General features: G+C 38.4%; 1 protein-coding gene across 10 annotated transcripts in view; it reads left to right on the top strand.

The window, feature by feature from the left end:
• HEPH (hephaestin) overlaps positions 1-21,951 on the top strand; it is a 143,291-nt gene that overhangs the window by 12,706 nt on the left and 108,634 nt on the right. For 2 of the 10 annotated variants that reach the window (XM_061136816.1, XM_061136815.1), the window contains exons 1-3: positions 13,644-14,000; positions 19,751-19,956; positions 21,633-21,877. In XM_061136816.1, coding sequence (XP_060992799.1) covers positions 13,971-14,000; positions 19,751-19,956; positions 21,633-21,877 — 481 coding nt within the window. In that variant the 5' untranslated portion in view covers positions 13,644-13,970. Of the gene's footprint in view, positions 1-12,270; positions 12,404-13,628; positions 14,001-19,750; positions 19,957-21,632; positions 21,878-21,951 lie in introns of those variants that run through there. The other 8 variants (XM_061136817.1, XM_061136811.1, XM_061136813.1 and 5 more) reach the window with 8 other exon arrangements.

The raw sequence follows: 21,951 nt of genomic DNA, 5'->3' as shown, positions 1-21,951 counted from the left end.
AAAATGATTGAAATGGATATTGAAGAAAGGCAGGTTTACAAGCAAATACAGTCTAATTAGCATAGCTTAAGAGAATTTTTGCATGAGTAAAACATACTGGTTTGTCAAGTTGGCTCTGAGTCTTGGGTAGAACCAAGTTCAGTTCAGTCGCTCACTCATGTCCAACTCTTTGCAGCCCCATGGACTACAGCATGCCAGGCCTCTCTGTCCATCACCAACTCTTGGAGTTTACTCAAACTCATACCCATTGAGTCAGTGATGCCATCCAATCATGCAATTGTCTGTCATCCCCTTCTGCATCTGCTTAAATCTTTCCCAGCCTCAGGGTCTTTTCAAATGAGTCAGTTCTTCACATCAGGTAGCCAAAGTATTGGAGTTTCAGATTCAACATCAGTCCTTCCAATGAATATTCTGGACTGATTTCTTTTTGGATGGACTGGTTGGTTACCCTTGCAGTCCAAGGGATGCTCAATAGTCTTCTCCAGCACCACAGTTCAAAACCATTAATTCCTCAGTGCTCAGCTTTCTTTACAGTCCAACTCTCACATCCATACATGACTAGTGGAAAAACCATAGCTTTGACTAGACAGACCTTTGTTGACAAAGTAATGTCTCTGCTTTTTAACATGCTGTCTAGGTTGGTCATAACTTTTCTTCCAAGGAGTAAGCAACTTTTAATTTCATGGCTGCAGTCACCATCTGCAGTGATTTTGGAGCATAAAAAAAAATCTGTAACTGTTTCCACTGTTACCTTATCTATTTGCCATGAAATGATGAAACCAGATGCCATGATCTTAGTTTTCCGAATGCTGATCTTTAAGCCAACTTTTTCACTCTCCTCTTTCACTTTCATCAAGAGGCTCTTTAGTTCTTCTTTGCTTTCTGCTATAAGGGAGATGTCATCTGTATATCTGAGGTTATTGATATTACTCCTGGCAATCTTGATTACAGCTTGTGCTTCATCCAGCCCAGCATTTCTCATGATGTACTCTGCATATAAGTTAAATAAGCAGGGTGACAATATACAGCCTTGACATATTCCTTTCCCAATTTGGAACAAGTCTGTTGTTCTATGTCCAGTTCTAACTGTTGCTTCCTGACCTGCATACATATTTCTCAAGAGGAGGGTCAGGTGGTCTGGTGTTCTCATCTCTTTAAGAATTTTCCACAGTTTATTGTGATCCACATAGTCACAGGCTTTGGCATAGTCAATAAAGCAGAAATAGATGTTTTTCTGGAACTCTCTTACTTTTTTAATGATCCAGAAGATGTTGGCAATTTGTTCTCTTGTTCCTCTGCCTTTTCTAAATCCAGCTTGAACAACTTGATGTTCATGGTTCATGTATGGTTGAAGCCTGGCTTGGAGAATTTTGAGCATTACTTTACTAGCGTATGAGAAGAGTGCAATTGTGCAGTAGTTTGAGCATTCTTTGGCATTGCCTTTCTTAGAGATTGGAATGAAAACTGACCTTTCCCAATCTTGTGACCACTGTTGAGTTTTCCAAATTTGTTGGCATATTGAGTGAGGCACTTTCACAGCATCATCTTTTAGGATTTGACATAACTCAATTGGAATTCCATCACCTCCACCAGCTTTGTTTGTAGTGATGCTTCCTAAGGCCCACTTGACCTCACATTCGAGGATGTCTGGCTCTAGCTGAGTGATCATAGCATCATGATTATGTGGGTTGTGAAGATCTTTTTTGTATAGTTCTGTGTATTCTTACCATCTCTTCTTAATATATTCTGCTTCTGTTAGGTCCCTACCATTTCTGTCCTTTATGGTGCCCATCTTTGCATGAAATATTCCCTTGGTATCTCTACTTTTCTTGAAGAGATCTCTAGTCTTTCCCATTCTGTTGTTTTCCTTTATTTCTTTTCATTGATCACTGAGGAAGGGTTTCTTATCTCTCCATGCTATTCTTTGGAACTTTGCATTCCAGTGGGTATATATTTCCTTTTCTCCTTTGCCTTTCGCTTCTCTTCTTTTCACAGCTGTATGTAAGGACTCTTCAGACAACCATTTTGCCTGTTTGAATTTATTTTTCTTGGGGATGGTCTTGATCCCTGCTTCCTGTACAATATCACAAACCTCAGTCCATAGTCCTTCAGGCACTCTATCAGTTATTGAATCTATTTGTTACTTCCACTGTATAATTGTAAGGGATTTGATTTAGGTCATACCTGAATGGTTTAGTGGTTTTCCCCACTTTCTTCAGCTTAAGTCTCAATTTGGCAATAAGGAGTTCATGATCTGAGCCACAGTCAGCTCCCACTCTTGTTTTTGCTGACTGTATAAAGCTTCTCCATTTTTGGCTGCAAAGAATATAATCAATCTGATTTCGGTATTGACCATCTCGTGACATCCATGTGTAGAGTCTTCTCTTGTGTTGTTGGAAGAAGGTGTTTGCTATGACCAGTGTGTTCTCTTGGCAAACTTTATTAGCATTTGCCCTGCTTCATTCTGTCCTCCAAAGTCAAAGTTGCCTGTTACTCCAAGTATTTCTTTACTTCCTACTTTTTCATTCCAGTACCTTATAATGAAAAGGACATCTTTTTTGGGTGTTAGTTCTAGAAGGTTTTGTAGGTCTTCATAGAACCATTCAACTCCAGCTTCTTTGGCATCATTGTTGGGGCATAGACTTGTATTACTGTGATATTGAATAACTTGCCTTGGTAATGAACAGAGATCATTCTGTCGTTTTTGAGACTGCATCCAAGTACTGCATTCCGTACTCTTTTGCTTAGTATGATGGCTACTCCACTTCTTCTAAGGGATTATTGCTTACAGTCATAGATATCATGGTTATCTGAGTTAAATTCACCCTTTCCAGTCCATTTTAGTTCACTGATTCCTAAAATGTCAACGTTCATTCTTGCCATCTCCTGTTCGACCACTTCCAATTTGCCTTGATTCACGGACCTGACATTCCAGGTTCCTATGTAGTATTACTCTTTACAGCATCATACTTCTATCACCAATCACAGCCACAGATGGGTGTTGTTTTTGCTTTGACTCTGTCTCTTCATTCTCTCTGGAGTTATCTCTCCACTGATCTCCAGTAGCATATTGGACAGCTACTGACCTGGGGAGTTTATCTTTTAGTGCCCTATCTTTTTGCCTTTTCATAGAGTTCATGGGGTTCTCAAGGCAAGAATAATGAAGTGGTTTGCCATTCCCTTCTCCAATGGACCACATTTTGTCAGAACTCTCCACCATGACCCGTCCATCTTGGGTGACCCTACACGGCATGACTAATAGTTTCCTTGAGTTAGACAAGGCTGTGGTCCATGTGATTAGATTGGTTAGTTTTCTGTGATTGTAGTTTTTAGTCTATGTGCCCTATGATGGAGAAGGTTAAGAGGCTTATGGAAGCTTCCTGATGGGAGAGATTGACTGAGAGGGAAACTGGGTCTTGTTCTGATGGGCGGGGCCATCCTCAGCAAATCTTTTTTTTTTTTTTTTTTGCAGGGAGCAGAGGAATCCTGGGAAATAAGCCCCAGGACTCTTTTTTTTTTTTTTTTCATTTATTTTTATTAGTTGGAGGCTAATTACTTCACAACATTGCAGTGGGTTTTGTCATACATTGACATGAATCAGCCATGGAGTTACATGTATTCCCCATCCCAATCCCCCCTCCCACCTCCCTCTCCACCTGATTCCTCTGGGACTTCCCAGTGCACCAGGTCCGAGCACTTGTCTCATGCATCCCACCTGGGCTGGTGATCTGTTTCACTATAGATACTATACATTCAGCAAATCTTTAATCCAATTTTCTGTTGATGGGTGAAGCTGTGTTCCCTCCCTGTTATTTACCAAACTATGGTGGAGATAACTAAGATAATGGTGACCTCCTTCAACAATAGCATGCACGCACTGCTACACTCAGTGCTCCCAACCCTGCAGCAGGCCACTACCAACCCACACTTCCACCAGAGACTACTGGACACTTATGGGCAAGTCTGGGTTAGTCTCTTGTGGGGGTCACTGCTCCTTCCTCCTAGGTCCTGGTGCTCACAGTGTTCTGTTTGTGCCCTCCAAGAGTCTATTTCTCTAGTCCTGTGTAAGATTTGGCAGCTCTATGGTGGGGTTCAAGGTGACCTCCTCCAAGAGGGCTTATGCCATACCCAAGTCTGCTGTACCCAGAGCCCCTGCCTCTGTGGCAGGCCACTGCTGCCCCATACCTCCACAGGAGACACTCAAACACAGTTCTGTCTCAGTCTCTGTGGGGTCTCTTGGTCATGGTGTGCACAAGTTTTGTTTGAGCCCTCTGACCATCTCTGGGTTGTACAGAGTTTGCTTCTAAACGCAATTTCGCCTCTCCTACCATCTTGCTGGGGCTTCTCCTTTGCCCTTGGATATGGGGTATCTCCTCACAGCTGCTCCAGCACCTCACAGTTGCTGCTCTAGCACCTACCATCTTGCTGCCCTTGGACTTAGGGTATGTCCAGTTAGTGGGAAGACATAAATAAGTAGTGGTTCCACATAAGAAAAATATTCCAGGATTAAAGAAAACAACAACTGAAGAAAGAGTCTAGGATAAACACATAGTTCATTAACATAGCTTAAGACAAACATTTCCGTAAGAAAGACACATTGGTTAGCTCAAGCTTTGAGAAAAGCTAAGTTCAGGTGGAGCCAGGGGTCATCATGGCAACACAGAATTTTAAGAGAAACCTCTTTTTAAATTTGTATACAAAGAAGGAAAAATCTAACACTTGTTTATTTCCTCCTGCCACTTAAGGGAGAGGTAAAAAATATCTGACACTTGCAGGATAATTCCTCCGCTTGGAGACCCTTGGCCTTCCTTCCTGTTACTCTCTCAGAGGTGCTCTACCAAATGGCTGCCACTAAGCTCTAGGCCGCAAGGGTGAACTCTTGCTTCCTGCCTCTCTGGGAGGCTCTCTAAGATTAGTAGGTGGGTTTGACGCAAGCTCCTTTCAAATTACTGCTTCTTCCCTGGGTCCCAGAGCATGGGAAATTTTGTTTATGTATTTTGAGTGAAGTATCTATTTCCCACAGCCCTCTGCTTCTCCCAAATTAAGCCCTGCAGGTCTTCAAAGAAAAGCTTTCTGGAGTGTGGTCTTTGCAACCTCCACTCTTCACCTGGACTATGAAGCTTAATGTGGGGCTCAGACCTTTCTATCTTTGGGGAAAACCTCTGCAATTGAATCTGTCATCCCATTTGTGTGTCACCAACTTGGGTTGGGGTATGGGTTTTAACTGCACTGTGGTCCTGCCACTTCTACCCACCTCATTGTGGTTTGTTTCTTATATTTTCATTATAGAACTTTTCTGCTAGTTTTCCAGTCTTTCTCATCAGTAGTCACTTTGTAAATTGTAATTTTAGTGTTCCCAGAAGGGGTGAGCTGAAGATCTTCTTTGCTAACTTGACCATATTCCCAACCTTTCTTCTTTTCTAATGTTAGCATTAATGCTATAAATTTATCTCTAATGACTGTCTTAACTATATTCCACATATATTGATTTGGTGATTTGTATTTTCATTTAGTTCAAGGCTTTTGAAAAATTTAAATAATAGCTTTATTGAGACATAATTTAAATACCGTATATTTCACCCATTTAAAGTGTACAATTCAATGTTTCTTAGTATATTCATGGAGTTATGTGAATGACAACACAGTCAATTTTAGAACATTTTCATTAAAATAAAAATAAGCCCTGTACCCATTACCTGTCACTCTATGCTTATCCCCATCCCACTAGGACTAAGAAACTACTAATCTACTTTCTATTTCTATGAATTTTCTTTTCTGAACATTTCACATAAATAGAATCATACAATATTTGATATTTTGACATTTGTTTCTTTCACTTAACATGATGCTTTTAAAGTTTATCCATGTGGTAACATGTATCAGTACTTCATTCCTCTTTATAGCTGACTAATATTTCATCATTTTTGTACTCATCCTTCAGTTGATGTATGTTTAGTTGTTTCTATTTTTTTACTATTAACAACAATAATGCTACTATAAACGTGCTTCTACAAGTTTTTTAGTGGGCATGTGTTTTCTTTTCTCTTGGATATATTCCTAAGAATGGAATTTATGGATTATTGTTAATGCAGTCTAAACATTTTGATAACTCCCATACTGTTTTCCACCTTGGCTGCACTATTAGTCTTCCAATTTCTCCATCTCCTTATCAGCATTTATGTAATTTCTTTTTTAAAATTATGGTCATCCTAGAAGGCGTGAAGTAGTATTTCAATGTATTGAGATTTTAATTTACATTTCCCTGATGACTAATGAAGCTGAGAAATTTTTGTGTGCTTTTTGACCATTTATGTACCTTCTTTGGGGAAAAAGTATCATTCTTTATTGCATTATCTCTGTCTCTTTATGATTGAGTTGTGATAGTTATTTTTATATTCTAGATACAAGTTCTTTAGAAGATATATAATTTGTGAAATATTTTCTTTCATTCTGTAGGTTATCTTTCCATTTTCTTGGTGATGTTCTTTGAAAAACACAAGATGTTGTTATTTCAATGAAGTCAGTTTTATCTATTTTTTTTTTCCTTTTGGCTCTTGTGCTTTTTGTGTCATATATAAGAATTTATTAACTAATTCAAGATTTCAGTCCATATTTTATTCCAAGAGTTTAATAGTGTTAGTTGTTAAATTTAGGTCTTTGTTTCATTTTGGGTAAATTTTTGTACATTGTGAAAGTTATGGGTCCAAATTTATTCTTTTGCATTCTAATATCCAGTTGTTTATGTATCTTTTATTATAAAAACTATTCTTTTCCTATTGAACCTTCTTGGCACCCAGTTGAAAATCAACTGGCTATTTTATTGATCCATACATCTAAACTTAAATGAGTACCTCTTGATTATTGTAGCTTTGTGGTAAAGTTTGAAACATGAGTGTTAAGTTTATCAACTTTGTTATTTTCTTTCAAGATTTTGTTTGTTCTAGGTCCCTTCAATTTCCATATAAGTTTTATAATCAGCTTTCGGTTACTGCAGAGAAGCAAGCTCAGATTTTGAAAGGGATATTGTTGAATTGATAGGTCTATTGAGGAGAAGTATTGCCATCTTAAAATATTAAATACTGTGATCAATGAGCATGAGTTACTTTCTATTTCAGTCTTTTAAGTTTTTCTCAATAAAGTTTTGTTTCAGAATATGTTTGAACTTCTTTTGTTAAATTCATTCCTGTGTATTTTTATTTTTATTATACTATAAATGGAATCATTTAAAATTTCATTTTAACTTATTTTTTGCCAGCCAATCCTCCATCTCATTCTGCCTCCTTGATGCTATTTTGGGGTGGAGAGTCAGCTCTTCATGGGGCTTCACTGGCATCAGATTAGGAATAAAGAGGAGAGCTTACTAGCCCTAGGTTGTACTACTTTGTTTTGCCTTGTTGACACTGGGTGGATAGGAAAGTTGGCTCTCCACCTCTAGGGTGGGATTGAGGGTAAAGCCTAATGGTGATCTCTTTAAGTCTTATTGCTGCTGGGAAGAAGTGGAGGTTTACTTCACCACCGCATGCTTCCTCTTAACTGATTCAGTTTCTTGATGGACCCATTAGTTGTGTACCTTGGTTGAGGAATCAGAGTACTGCCTGCTGGTTTCCTTCAGGCAGGGGTGGAAGATAAGTTTCCTGCTGGGCCCCACTGGCACCACCAAGTGAGGGAATCTCAGCCCCTTTACCTCTGCCAGATGGGAAGTGAAAGATTAGCTCTCTGCTTAGGGAATGGAAGATTAGCTCCCTAATTGACCCTGCTGACTTCAGCCAGTGGGAAATAGTGTTACTTACTTTTTGGAGATGAGGGTATAGAGAATGAAGTGGGTTTGAAGATCCACTGGGGATATGACTGTGTTTTCTTTCTATTGGTGTTTAGCTACAGTAGAGTAGGTCCACCATTTCCCAAGTCTTTTGGCTAAAAGAAACAGACTTTTCTTGAAGGGTTCTTCTCTTTGTCTGTTGGTGGTGGTTCTAGGTAGAAGAATTTTGGAGGGTCTATCATAGGATATGTAGGTGGCAATGAGAAAACACAGAATTTACTATCATGTCCTGTGTGGTGTTCTTCAAGTCTCATGGTCCTTAGGAAGCCTGCTTTGTTTACACATTTCAGACTCTTCCTATGCGTATTTGTTTTTATGTTCAAGATTATTTGTTGTTAAGTGGGAGAACCTATGGGGAATGGAATGACTCCGTATTGGTAGAACAAGAACTTATCCGTTCCATTTTCTAGGAAAAAATATTTAATTATAACTTCACTATTTATAGACATCAGGACCTGAAAGGGAAAAAAGCAGTTTTACTAAAATGCCTCATCTGACTGTTAACTCACAAAACTCCAAGACTAAAGGAGTTCTTAGATAATCTAGCCTTATTTCACAGTGGGAAAATCAAGATTCAGAAAGATGATAGGACTGGCCCTAAATCACACAGAAAATGAGAAATTGTACCAGAACTAGAAACTAGACATCTGAACTCCTAGTCCTTTTCATTAAGCTACTCTCATCTATGAGAGTACTTTCCTGGTGGCTCAGACGGTAAAGTGTCTGCCTACAATGCGGGAGACCCAGGTTCAACCCTGGGTCATGAAGATCTCCTGGAGAAGGAAATGGCAACCCACTCCAGTATTCTTGCCTGGAAAATCCCATGGACAGAGAAGCCTGGTAGGCTACAGTCCATGGGGTCTCAAAGAGTCGGACGCGACTGAGTGACTTCACTTTCACTTTCTTTCACTCTCATCTGTTTCTTATTATCTTTGAATATTAATTAAAAACCCTCAATTGTGTTGTCTTAGATTGTAAATCACCAGAGGGCACTTATATTTGAACTAGGCTTGACGTGGCACCAGGAAGAAGAATGTGCATAATCATTGCTATTTTGATGATGGTGAAAGAGACATTCATTCAAGGGAAAGAGGAAAAAGTGCAAAGGCTTATTTACTTTCCAATATCAGTTTAAGAAAGCCATTTGCTAATCATGAGGCAATTCTCCAAAACCAGTCATCAAGGAAAATTTTAGCATTCACAATCAGAGTTCAACATCTCAAGTTCACCCTTGACCCCATTTCAGAATCCTTTCATTTAGTCTTTATGTTGGTGAGCCTTTTTAGGTAAGGTTCCTAGATCCTTTCTAAGATCAGATCAGACCCTTCCTTAGATGTTATAAGAATCTTCAACTCTCACATGAAAGTCTTTATGCTTTCCCATAACATTTTCATATTCATTATCTCATTTGAGACTGGATGTAAGTCTGATGGCCAGAGACTTTTATTTTTTACTTATCAGATGGGGATTGTAAGGCTCTTGCTATTAATTATGAGGTCATAAAGACAAGAAAATAGTTAGTGCCAAAGATGGAACTAAATCTTAGCCACCTAACTTTTCACTGCAGTTTGATGTCATAGAAAAGGGAAAGTGAAGCAGACATGTCCAGAATCTTATTTTCTTAGTGTTTACTTAATCTTCTAAACGGTCTTACTGAATGGCTTGGTTCACCCTGGACAATTATTTCCTGCCTTGCTATTGTGACAGCTAGAGAAGCTCAGTTTGAAGTGTCACCAACATTGCAAGAACCTAAAGCTAATTTTTAATGAAGATACCCTTTAAAATTACTACAAATAACAGTAAATCGCTCTACGGGAGTAGATATCATCATCAAACACTACCAACTAATGAAAAGTTACAGTCAAACATTTTAGATTACAGTTCCTAATGAGTAATATAGTACTTGAGAGATTTGAGCTCAGTTGCGCTTCCCGGGTGACACTTGTAGTAAAGAACCTGCATTCCAATGCAGAAGTAAGAGACACGAGTTTGAGCCCTGGGTCAGGAAGACCCCCTGGAGAAGGAAATGGCAACTGACTCCAGTATTCTTACCTGGAGAATCCCATGAACAGAGAAACTTTGCAGGCTAAAGTCCATGGGGTTGCAAAGAGTCAGACATGACTGAAGTAACTTCACACAGGGTATATAAAAGAAAATCAGCAAAAGGTAAAGTGAGACAGAGACTGAGATACCAACAGAGGAGTAGAGAAACAAAGGCAGAGACACACACAGAAGCTAGGGAGAGAAAAATTGTAAAATATGTCAAAGAAAGGAGTGCTTAAGACATTAGACAATGTTGAAAAACAGAGAAAAATAGAAATGTGTGAAGAAGAAGAAAAAAAAACAAGATGGTTAGGAAAAAGTTGGTATAAAAGCGTACAACTAAGGGGGAAGTGGAATGAGTAAGAAATAGGGAAGATGGAAAAGGATGAGAAAAATATTTTTCAAAAGAGATCTATTAGACATAAGAAAAGAGATCATCTTGCTCTTTTCAATTTTCATTTTTAAAATGCATTTCAGACTTACAGTTGTGTAATGAGGCACTGAAATATAGTCATAATCATGGCATATAGGTGATTAAGAGTGGTGATCAGTGGAGGAATACTAACAAAAGTCCCTTATTTATTTATCACGTTAAAATTTACAGAGCCCCTGAAACACATACCTCATGGATGACTCAGGGTGCCTAGAATATATAACACTTTTCCTTTTTTTAAAATTCTTTTTTAGTTGAGAGTTTTGAAAACAAAAAGTAAGCTAGAGGAGAGACAAGATGGCAGAGGAGTAAGTGGATGTGGAGTACATCTCTCTCCACAGAGGCATCAGGAATACACCTTCAGATACAAAACATCTTGCAGAACACCAGCTGAGAGCTGACAAGTCTCTGACCATAAGAAAGTAATATATAGATCCACACAAAGCTCAGAAGGACAAAGAGAGGAAGAGAAAAAGAGGAGGAGAGCAAGCAGAACTGGCTCTGCACCTAAAGAGATGAGGTAGACGAAGCAGGGGTCAGATCCCCACATCAGGCCAATTGTTTGGGACAGAAGAGAAGCATTTGAGGCTGTTGGAGAGTGCAGCAGCTGATCTTTGACAGTTTGAGTGGAATGAGAATCACATAGACAATCCTTGTGGTGCCCTACACACCCTGGACAGGGATGCAAGTCCCCTGGAAGGCAGGGCAGCTAGAATGTAGGGATTGGGGAGGAATCCCAGGTTGAGGTTTGCTACTGACTGCAAGGAGACAGCCTGAGGGGATGCAAAGGAGATTTTCATCTATTTCAGATCACGAGACAGGGTGCTTCTTTCCATAAATTTTCTTTTTTTTTTTTCTTTTTTTTTTTCATAAATTTTCTTATGTTGTTTGATGGTTGGATGGCACTGGCTCGATGGACATGAGTTTGAGCAAGATCTGGGAATTGATGATGGACAGGGAACTCTGGAGTGCTGCAGTCCATGGGATCACAAAAAGTCAGACACAACTGAGCTACTGAACTGAACTAAACTGAAGTTTTTATTTCAGTCGTTATAACAACCCTATGAAATAGATGCTATTATCTCCATTTTGGAAACACAAAACTGAAGTTTAGAAGACTTAGATGATTTTTTCAAGGTTACAGAATCAGAAAGTATCAGAATTGGGATTTAAATCTAGTTTCTACACTCTTAATAATGTTTTCATATTGTAAATGTGTATATTGCAGGGATTTCAAACTGCAACTCATGGGCCAAATTTGGTCTGCTGCTTGTTTTTGTAAATTAGCTTTTATTGGTATATAGATATACCCAATGTACTATAATGGCCTGTTTCAATAGTTATGAGAGAAAGTTACTATATGTTTTGCACATAAATTATTTACAAACTAGAGTTTTACTGAAATAGTTTACCAATTTCTGGTCTATAGGTGTCAACTTAAACCTTTTAAGATGATCCTTGAGGAAAGGCACTAAAAATACGCCCAGGATTTGCATACGTTGGTACTGGGTGCCCTTTCAGTGAACTGCTGAATGAATAATATAGGCTCAGAAATCTGGCCTAGCTGGCTTCCTGCAGCCTTCACTGTGTTGACTCAAGCATATCTCTAAGATCTGTTTATTGTTATCATTTGTGAGTCAGAACACATGCCTTATCCCTACCCCTCCCTCTCATAAATGCCTTAAAGCTTGGACTTGGATCCCAGCTTAATGGGTTTGATCTCCACCTTCCCATCTCCAGCTTCAAGGTCCACATTTGTGCTAAGTGGGGGAAGAGGCAGATAGTCCTAGGGGCTGCTGTTACCTGATCCACCTTCCCTTGATCATTTCTAAAGGAGCTGAATAATTGGTGGTTCCTCCCTTCTCCCTACTAGTGCTTCTACTTGGCTTAGCCTGAGGTGCAGTCTGTAGCGGCAGCTCTTAAGGGTATAGGCACCTTTAAGCACCTCCAGTGTTTTATGACCCAGACTTTGCCCCAGTGCCTCAGTCTTTGAAACTCCTCCTCCTGGACCCTGCTCCAGATACTTTAAGTTTGAAAGAGAAAAAAATAATGTGTCGAGACTGCCTGGGGAACAGCACCTGCTCCTAGCCAAGATCAACTCATCACAAGTAAGGATACTAGATGGTGGAACTGCCATCATACCTGTTTCCTTCCTATAGCTGATTCTGATGAGTAGATGTAGTCCTTCCCAAAGAGACATGGGGTTCTCCACAAATTACTCTGCACCCACTCTTTTCTTACACTTCACATGATTAAAACTTCTTTTTCTTCTACTCTTAATATCAAGAATGTGGTTTATTCATGTAATCCTAGATATGTAAATTTATAAGGCTGAGAGGGTCTATATCTAGTTTAAGGCCCTCAGTGTACAAATGGAAAGACTTAGACCCAAAGAAGAGAAAGTCCTATACCAAGGCCACATAGCTGATTACTTCAAGAGCAAGCCAGAGAAGGAACCTGGGTCACTTGACTCAGGCTAGTGATTATTCACTACCCTCTCTTCTGTAGCAAGAACAAAGATGGCTTTTGTTTTTTAAAAAAATTCAGACTCCAGCTTCACTCAGAGATTTTGGGACCAATTTTGATATTTTTTAGTTCCATTTTAAAAATTTAATGTTTCCAATTCTTCTGGGTCTTCTTAGGTTTTAGAGTGCTGGTCTATGTTAATCCAAGCTATCTACTAGCTGCATCCGGTCTCCACAATGAAAAATATGAGTAATATGACCCTGGGAGTTCACTCAAGGAGCTGCTAAAAATGGCAGTCGCAGAGTTAATGTACATTTTTTTTTTTAAATCTAACAGTGACTGGTGGACAGCAGACATTCAATAATCATGAAGTCACTTCCCTTGTTGCAAAAGGGCTTTCTGGGTTTCTCCCTTAAGTAGCAGAGTGTGGTAGTGTGGTGACTAAGAGATTAGACAGACCTAGTTCAATTCCCCCCTCTTATTAACGGTGTGACTTTGAACGGTTACTTTCCCTCTCAGAGTCTGCTTTTCTTCAGTTGTAAAATATGAGTTAGCATATTTGTTTCACAGAATAATTGTGAAACTTAAATGAGAATGTATGTAAAGTGGTTAACATAGGGACTAGCATGTAGAAAGCTCTTTGTTTTATTACCAGTTTTATTTTTCTCTATTACTAAGCAATCATGGCCTCAGAATAATAGCAGGACTGATAACTGTGCTTCACAACAAGAGAAAGTGTTGGGGATGGGGGCTCTTCTCACATCGCATAACCTTTGCAGTGGGTTCTATTTCTTAAAGGGGGGTATTGGAATCTTTCTATGAGCTTTCATTAGCTTCACTGACAGTGCATTTCCTCCTCCCTCTCAGCAAAGAGCAACCAGCAAGCTGAGATAACAGAATTGCAACCCACCCTCTTGTAATTCCTCCAGAGATCCTAACCGGGATTTGAAAAACACCCGGATATGGTTAAAGAACCATACCGGGTTTTGTACCAAACCAGATCCGGAAAGAGACATTCCAGTAGATTAGTTTCTGGAAAAGAGGGCACCCAGAACTGCCCCAGCCTCCATTCACTCCTCCCCAGTAACACCAGCCAATTGGAGCCCTGGACTTTGTTTATGAGAAAGGCCTTGTAACCCAGGATACTAACTGAGCAGGGCTGGCAGACTCATGCTGGGGTCTGCAGTTTAGCCTCAGTAGGCCGCTGACATGAATATGGAAGGGTTTTCTCCAGCAAAGGTAAGCTTCCCCCGCCCCGTTCTAAACCTTACCTCCTTTTCTTTGAAACAAAAAACAAAAAACCAAAACTTTTATTCAGCTTGGTTTATAGAAATTCTGGGCCCACAGGGAGAGAAAGTCAGTGGCTGAGAAGAAGGAAGCACGGCTGAATGTGCAGGAAAGTTACAGTGTAAAATATGCTCTCTTTGTTCCTCTCATCAAAATGGCCAGGGACACACTGGCTCAGATGTTTCAGAGATGATCCTGGAGTTGTAGAGAGTAGTTAATTTTCCTGTTAAAATAGTATACTCATTTCTTGGTCTCAGTTTGTGGGGTTTATTGAGGTGATGGAACACTTAAAAAAAAAAAAAAAAAACACTTACTTTCATACTTTGAGATCCAGATTGGCACAGAGCAAGGCAATAAATGATAGCTGAACTAACCTATCAGCTTAAAATCTAAATTGTTTCTCACACTTAGTGCCTAAGTAGAAGAAATGTTTTAGAAAATATGGGTTCAAATTCTGGCCTTGCCAGTAACTGACTGCTTGGCTCTAAGCAAACCCTTTTATCTCTCTGGTCTCCGTTTTCTATGTCATGTTAAGGGGTTTAAAAAGTATAGTATCTAGAAGTTTTTATGGATGTATGAATCCATTAATGCATCCAGACTTTTATTAATCATTTATTGTATTCTAAGCCCTTTGAAAGGGGCTCATACATCCATTATTTTGTTTGATCCTCAAAACAATCTTGTGAAATATTATCCACAATTTTGGATGAGAAAACTGAGGCAAAATAGGTGAAATTGACTTGTTGAAAGGTACATAGCTATTATAGGCAAGAAAGAATTTCAACCTAGGTCTTATAGTTTCATATCAGTATATTTTCTATTATACCACAACTAGGGTATGAGAAAATTAAAAAAAAAAAAAAAACGAATATAAGTGCACATATTGTAGTGAAATCATATTGTCCTAGGAAAAGCACAGTGATGATATACATGATTGTCAGGCTAAAAGATCTTAAGTTCTAGTACTAGCTCTTGGGACTTCAAATGAGTCTCTCCCTCTGGGCCTCAATTTCCCCACTTCTGACACAGTAGAATACAATGATAATGATTAAAAATAATATAAATTGTACTTGTGCTATATGGAATCTTTTGAGGCTCTCAACACTCTCTTGATTTTCCCTTCTAGTAAAAAAAAAATCCCATACCACCTAAAGGTGAGAAAATCCTCTATTTTGAGTCACAAGGTGAAGAAAAAGCCACAAAAACATTAAAAAAGTGGAAGACCAAAAGGTCAGTCTTGATAGAGGGTTCTATTAGTAAGACTGCTGAAATTGGAGACAAGACCTCAAGGATAGCTCAGCAGTTCTGAGTTCAGTTGAGTGATCCTTTGTCCAGGATAAGCTTGTCCAGGCCAGTCTACTCCAACTCAGAGAGAAAAGAGCATTATCACATTAAAGGAACAACTTGCAAATTCTAGGAAAAACAGTGATGCAAATTGTGGATAAAGGGGACCAGGCCCAGGTAACATTGGGATGACAGGAAAGTAAGGTTTGCCTAGTCTCAGTGTATATTAACTAAATTGTGTCTAATTCAAAGTATCCCAGAAATTCTTTCTTTCTCTCCCTCCCCTCCTTTGAGCTCTCTCCCTCCCCTTCCTTCTGACCTCCTTTTTTACTTTCTTCCAGGATTCTTCCTCATATTATTTCATTTCCCCTTTCCCCTTTTACCTTTCCCTTTTATTTTTCCTCCTCAGTCTGGCCTTTCTATAAGATCTCCTCCTGTGGGCTCAGCTGATAAAAAAAATAGCCCTCTCCAAATGAATAATTTATGTAGGGCTTTCAAATCCTTCATCTCATTTGATTTTCATAGCAAACTAATCAAGAGGCCAAGCCAGAGATTATCTCTATTTAAGAGATGAGAAAACTCAGGTTCAAGAAACTAAGTGACATGTTCCATATTATACAACTAGTAAATGATGATTCCAGAATTAGAATAGATTTTCTCTGAGTCTAGAATCTTTCAATTTTACTATGAAATATCCAAATGATTCTAAAATAATGTTATGGGTTCTCTCTTTCTTTTGTTTTATAATAATAAGCCTAATTTAAAAACAACAATAGTAATAGCAACAACAAATGCATCTTTGGGAATAAAATAGGAAGTTAGTGATTAGAGGAAATGAGAACTTATATTTATCAAATACCTACTAAGTCCCTATGCTATTTCTTTCAAACACATTTGAAAATAATCCTCAAACCTGAGTTTATCTGATTCAAAAGTTCTGGTTCTTTACATTATATAATTGTGCTTCCAAAGAAACTAATCTCAGCCATATACATGTGCCTGTATGCTTACAATGTGCTATTGTATATAGGAACATATGAATGTGTTTGTGTTATGGATATCCATAAAATGTTAAAGCTTTGTGAGCCTGGAAATTTTCATTTCTAAACCTATTTCCTTATCTGTAATAATCATAGCCACTAATGCCTTTGGTCTTTTACTGGTGGACTTAAATATTTATTTGTGTTCTATTCACTTATAGATCTTATTTCATTTAATCCTAACAACTACCCTGAAAAGTAGTAAATGATATTAATTCCATTTCAAAGATGAAAACACAAGGGCCAGAGACGTGAAGCAGTTTATCAAGTCACACAGCTAGGAAAAGTGAAGCCAGGGTTTGTTTAGGTAGTCTGATTCCAAAGCCTGTGTCCTCAATGTAAAATTTATCTGCAGGGCTCCCATCAAGGTATCTTTCAATAGATACACAAAGACTTCTAAGATACTACATCCACTCTCAAGGAATTTATAGTCCAAACTATTAAATAAAAACAGTTCATGAGGCAGCTTATGAGACAAAAGTAATAATAATACAAAGTCTGACATCATGCAATTTTACGCTATTGATAGTAAGTAGTTCTTCAAAGGACAGTGATATGAAGAGGCTACAGGGGGCCTTATGGAGCAGGTAAGATTTAAGTTAACCCTTAGAGTTGAAATATATGATGTGTGGGAGACAGTAAAGATAAATTAACAAACTGTTGCCAGGATAGAGAAGGAAGAGGAAGGAAACCAACAGTTATAGTTATATTCTAAACACTAATTGTCCTGGGGCCTTTTCATGTAAGTTTTCTAATTTACTTCTCCAAAGCTTATAGTATTAGATATATTTTATAGATAAGAAAACAAGTTCAGAGTGCCTAAGTATTACCCAAGTCTACACAATTGGTCAGCAGGAAAGCCAGGTTTTAGAAGAATCCAAGGCAGCATGCTTAGTCATTTCAGTTGTGTCCGACTCCCTGCAACCCCATGGACCATGTTCTGCCAGGCTCCTCTGTCCATGGGATTTTCTAGGCAAGATAAGTTCTCCCCCATATCAAGGGCTTCTTCCAAATGTCATATGAAAATGGGGGTTACACAGTTGGGCCACTGCTTTGTGTGGAAGGGTTTGAGAATTTTTAAAGAGGTCCATAGTTCTATCAATCAGGGTAAATATCTGGGCATTTCCTATCCACATGCTAGTCTGTGCATATTTTTTACTTTCTGTTTTCAATTAAAGTCCCTGATATCATGTGGTTAGGTTGAGGATTTAGTGAAATAATTTATGTAAAAACTGAGCATCATGTTTGCTATATAGTAATTTCTCCATGAATGATAGTTACCATCATTATTATCACCATCGTGAATGATACTCATTAGATGTATCTTTGCCTATATAAATATATATGTCTCTCTCTGGAGGTGATCATAACTACATATGACTGCTTATTTCAGAGTATATGGGGTATTCTCAGATATGACAATATCTATAAACACATACAAGCATACCTTGGAGATATTGCAGGTTCAGTTCCAGACGTCTGCAGTCAAGTTCATGTTGTAATAAATCTTCACACATTTTTTTTTTGTTTTCTAGTGCATATAAAAGTTATGTTTATGCTATACTGTAGTCAATTAAGTGTATAATAGCATTGTGTCTTTAAAATGTACATAAATAAATTTTAAAATATTATTGCTAAAAAGTGCTAAACATCACCTGACAATGCAGAACTGCCACAAACCTTCAGTTTGTAAAAAACATAATGTCTGTGAAGTGAATTGAAGTAAAACATAATAAAGCAAGATATGTCTGCAAATGTTCCTTGTGCATGTGCAAATATATTTTGTGAAAAGTAGTATAGCATGGTAATTAACATGAAACTAATATAATATTGTCAATCACTTATACTTCAAAAAAAGAAAAACATAAACACTGAACCCATACTCCCTTTACCACACAAGCCAACTCTAGATTGTTAACTATGGGGACTTTGACAAATTACCTCATATCTCTGTTTTATAGTTCCTCTTTCTAATAATATGGGGATAATAAAGATATTTGCTTCATAGTACTGTTGTGAGGATTGAACAATTTAATCTGTAAAACATTTTGAACAATGTCTGACATATACACACATTATAAATATTGACTGTTATTATTTTTAAGTTGAAGTATAGTTGATTTTCAATATTGTGTTAATTTCTGGTATATACCAAAGTGATTCAGAAATATATATATTCTATTTTCAGATTTTTTCCACTATAGGTTATTATTATTATTATTATTATTATTATGACAGTGACTAAGGCTCTATGTGACACTGTGGAACTAATGTGGATGCAAGTGTGTGTGTCTTTGCTTTAAGATAAGACTTCCTGTGTCTGTGTATATGCAAGTGTATGTATACTTGTGTATATGTTATGTTGTTTGTGTTTCTTGGATTGACTGTAGCTGTGTATGGTATGACTGAGTGCTTCTTATCAGCCCCAAGAAGTCTAACTGCCTTGTTAATGTATCAGAATGAGAGACTAGAGGCTTAGTTCTAACTTTGAGTCTATTGGACACATGAAATGGATTTGTGCATGGCAAAGAACCAGCAAAGAACATTTCTTCTGATAAATGTGCTAAGTTCACAGCTGTGTATTTTCATAGACTGAACACATCCATGTAATCAGTAGTTAAATTGAGAAACAGAACATTACCTAAAAGCCTTCATTTTCTTCCCTACCAGCCAGTGATCCCTACCTTAAAGGCAAACATTATCCTAGCTTCTAACAGCATAGATTAGCTTTGCCTATTTTGTACTTTACATAAATGAAATCATACAATATGTACTTTTGTGTCTGGTTTCTTTCTGTAACATATTTGTGAGAGGCATCTATGTTTTCATGTACAGTGTTAGTTTGCTCATTACTATTGCTATACAGAATTTCATTATATGAATAAAATACAATTTACTCATCCATTATAGTGTTATGGGCATGTTGACTGTTTCCAGTTTGCATCTATGGACATTATAGCAAATGATTTTTGCTGAATTCTCATTTGTTTTTAAACACAGTTTATAGGGGATGGAAAGTGATAATGATGAAAATAGAGACACGGGGATAATTAGTGACTTCACTTGGGTACTGAGTGAGTAACAGTGACTCAGTTAGTCTACTGATGCTTGTTTCCTAATTTGAGGGCCAGAGAAAATGAACTCATATTTCTCGTCTGAAGAAACTGATACCACAAAACAGTCAGTACAAGTGACTTTTTAACTTTACCCTCCAAAGTTCAATGTGTAGAGTTCCTTGAACACTTGTTGAAAGGGATCAGGTAAGGCAGAGATTCTAGGCTAGTCAGTTTTTATGTTCTCAGTCACTCAGTCTAGATCTTGCCTCTTTACCTTTCCAGACACATTCAAAATCCCTTTGTTCTCTTTCTTCCTTACCAGAAGTTATTCATTTGCCTGTTTCCCAGAGTAACGTGGGCCATGGAGTCAGGCCATCTCCTCTGGGCTCTGCTGTTCATGCAACCTCTGTGGCCCCAGCTGACTGATGGGACTACTAGAGTCTACTACCTGGGGATCCAGGATGTGCGGTGGAACTATGCTCCTAAGGGAAGGAATATCATCACGAACCAGCCTTTGGAAAGTGACATGTAGGTTTACTCTCTTGTGGAATTAGAGATGGAGTTAAGGAGGGGCACCCTTGAGGCCAGTAGGTAGCTCTTTAGGACCTTTTCGCAGGGTGTGGATGCAGTCAGCTCCAGATCTCTCTGGGCCATAATCCCAGTGGTGCATTTCCTGAGAAACAGCTAATTGACTCAGGAGCCAGCATGTCATATGGAGTCTGCTTTTCCACACTGAGATGCCTCAGCATTTTTAGGGTCTTAAAGGTCATTCCATATTGCCTTGATTCTAAGGTGATATCCACAATGCTGTTTTAATAATAGGTGTTTAGCTTTTAAGCAGGAAAGAAACATGAAATATAAACAGTGTTTGTAAGATGTGTGTGGTGTATGTGTGCTGCAAATTGTTCAATGGAACTGTACTGATTTAAGATATGTGAAAATGTGAAAAAATAAGATCAGTCTTAGAATCAAGGAAAGAACAGTAATAGCTATCACTTATATAATGCTTTGTGACAGGCACCATATTATAAATTTATATACTTTGTCTCACTTAATTCTTATAGAAACTAGGAGATGAATATGAATATTCTCATCTTATAGATGAAAAAACTGAGGCTCAGGGAGATCAGATGACTTTCCCAAGTCCAACAGTAAATGGAAAAGTTAGGATTTGAACCTGGGTAATGTGGATACAAAGTCAGTACTCCTCTCACCATAGCCTCTCACAGATCCTACAGGAATAAACTTTCTTGATCTTAGAGCTCTGCACGCATTCCACAAATATCAGCTGAAAAAAAATAGTGTATTAAAAAATCTCTTGTGATCATGAATCATGTTGTCTTTCCAAACCATCAGAGTTTTTCAAAGTTGACTGTAACATCTCAGAGTTGAAGAATTGGATTTGGAAATGGCAATGCATGCATACTAAGTCACTTCAGTCTTGTCCAACTCTTTGTGATCCTATGGACTGTAGCCCACCAGGCTCCTCTGTCCATGGGGATTCTCCAGGCAAGAATACAGGAGTGGGTTGCCTTGCCCTTCTCCAGGAGAAATGGCAATATTGGCATTTAATTGAAACTTCCTGGCTCCAGAGTTTGTGATCTTAACAATTATGCTGTAAGACTTCCCATATATAGCAGGACAACACTAAGTCAAGCCAACTGGATAGGAAGTTGAGCACTTAAAAAGGGTCAGTTCATAGTTGGTTGCCTCCCCACTACTATATATTAGGCCGTAGTGAGTGAATCTGCTTATTTTATAGGTTGTGTGCATGAGTGGTAAGTTGCTTCAGTCATGTATGACTCTTTACAACTCTATGGATTATAAATTGCCAGGCTCCTCTGTCCATGGGGTTCTCCAGGCAAGAATACTGGAGTGTGTTGCCATGCTCTCCTAAAGGGGATCTTCTAAACCCTGGATCAAACCCGCATGTCTTATGTCTCCTGTATTGGCAGGTGGGATCTTTACCACTATCCCACCCGAGGAGCCCATTTTATAGGTTAAAAGTGCATATCGGCAAATTCATAGGCTTTAAGTTAATACTTCTCATTGTCTAACAATCAAATCCTAGCCCAAGGCTTTCATATTTTGATCAGTACAATCCTATTTCTTCTTATTTTGCCCTAAACAAAAATGGTCACTTTTTGGTCAGTCTCCTCTAGAAGAAAGGCAAAAATGTGAGTCTCTCTTTCCTTCCTTCCCAGAGTAGCTGCTAGCTTCTTGAAGTCTGACAAGAACCGAATAGGGAACAGCTACAAGAAGACCATCTACAAGGAATACAAGGATGGCTCATACATGGATGAAATAGTTCAGCCAGCCTGGTTGGGCTTCCTAGGGCCAGTGTTGAGGGCTGAGGTGGGAGATGTCATCCTTATCCACTTGAAGAATTTTGCCACTCGTCCCTATACCATCCATCCCCATGGTGTTTTCTATGAAAAGGATTCAGAAGGTAAAATATCCCATCTTTTCTTTCTCCTACCTGCAACAAACATCCCTTTTTCTTTACTGTCTTCTGAGAGAGAG

The sequence above is a fragment of the Dama dama genome, chromosome X, assembly GCF_033118175.1.
Source record: "Dama dama isolate Ldn47 chromosome X, ASM3311817v1, whole genome shotgun sequence".
Lineage (NCBI taxonomy): Eukaryota > Metazoa > Chordata > Mammalia > Artiodactyla > Cervidae > Dama > Dama dama.
The sequence above is the reverse complement of the archived record's forward strand: the minus strand, read 5'-3'. Positions and strand labels throughout refer to the sequence as shown.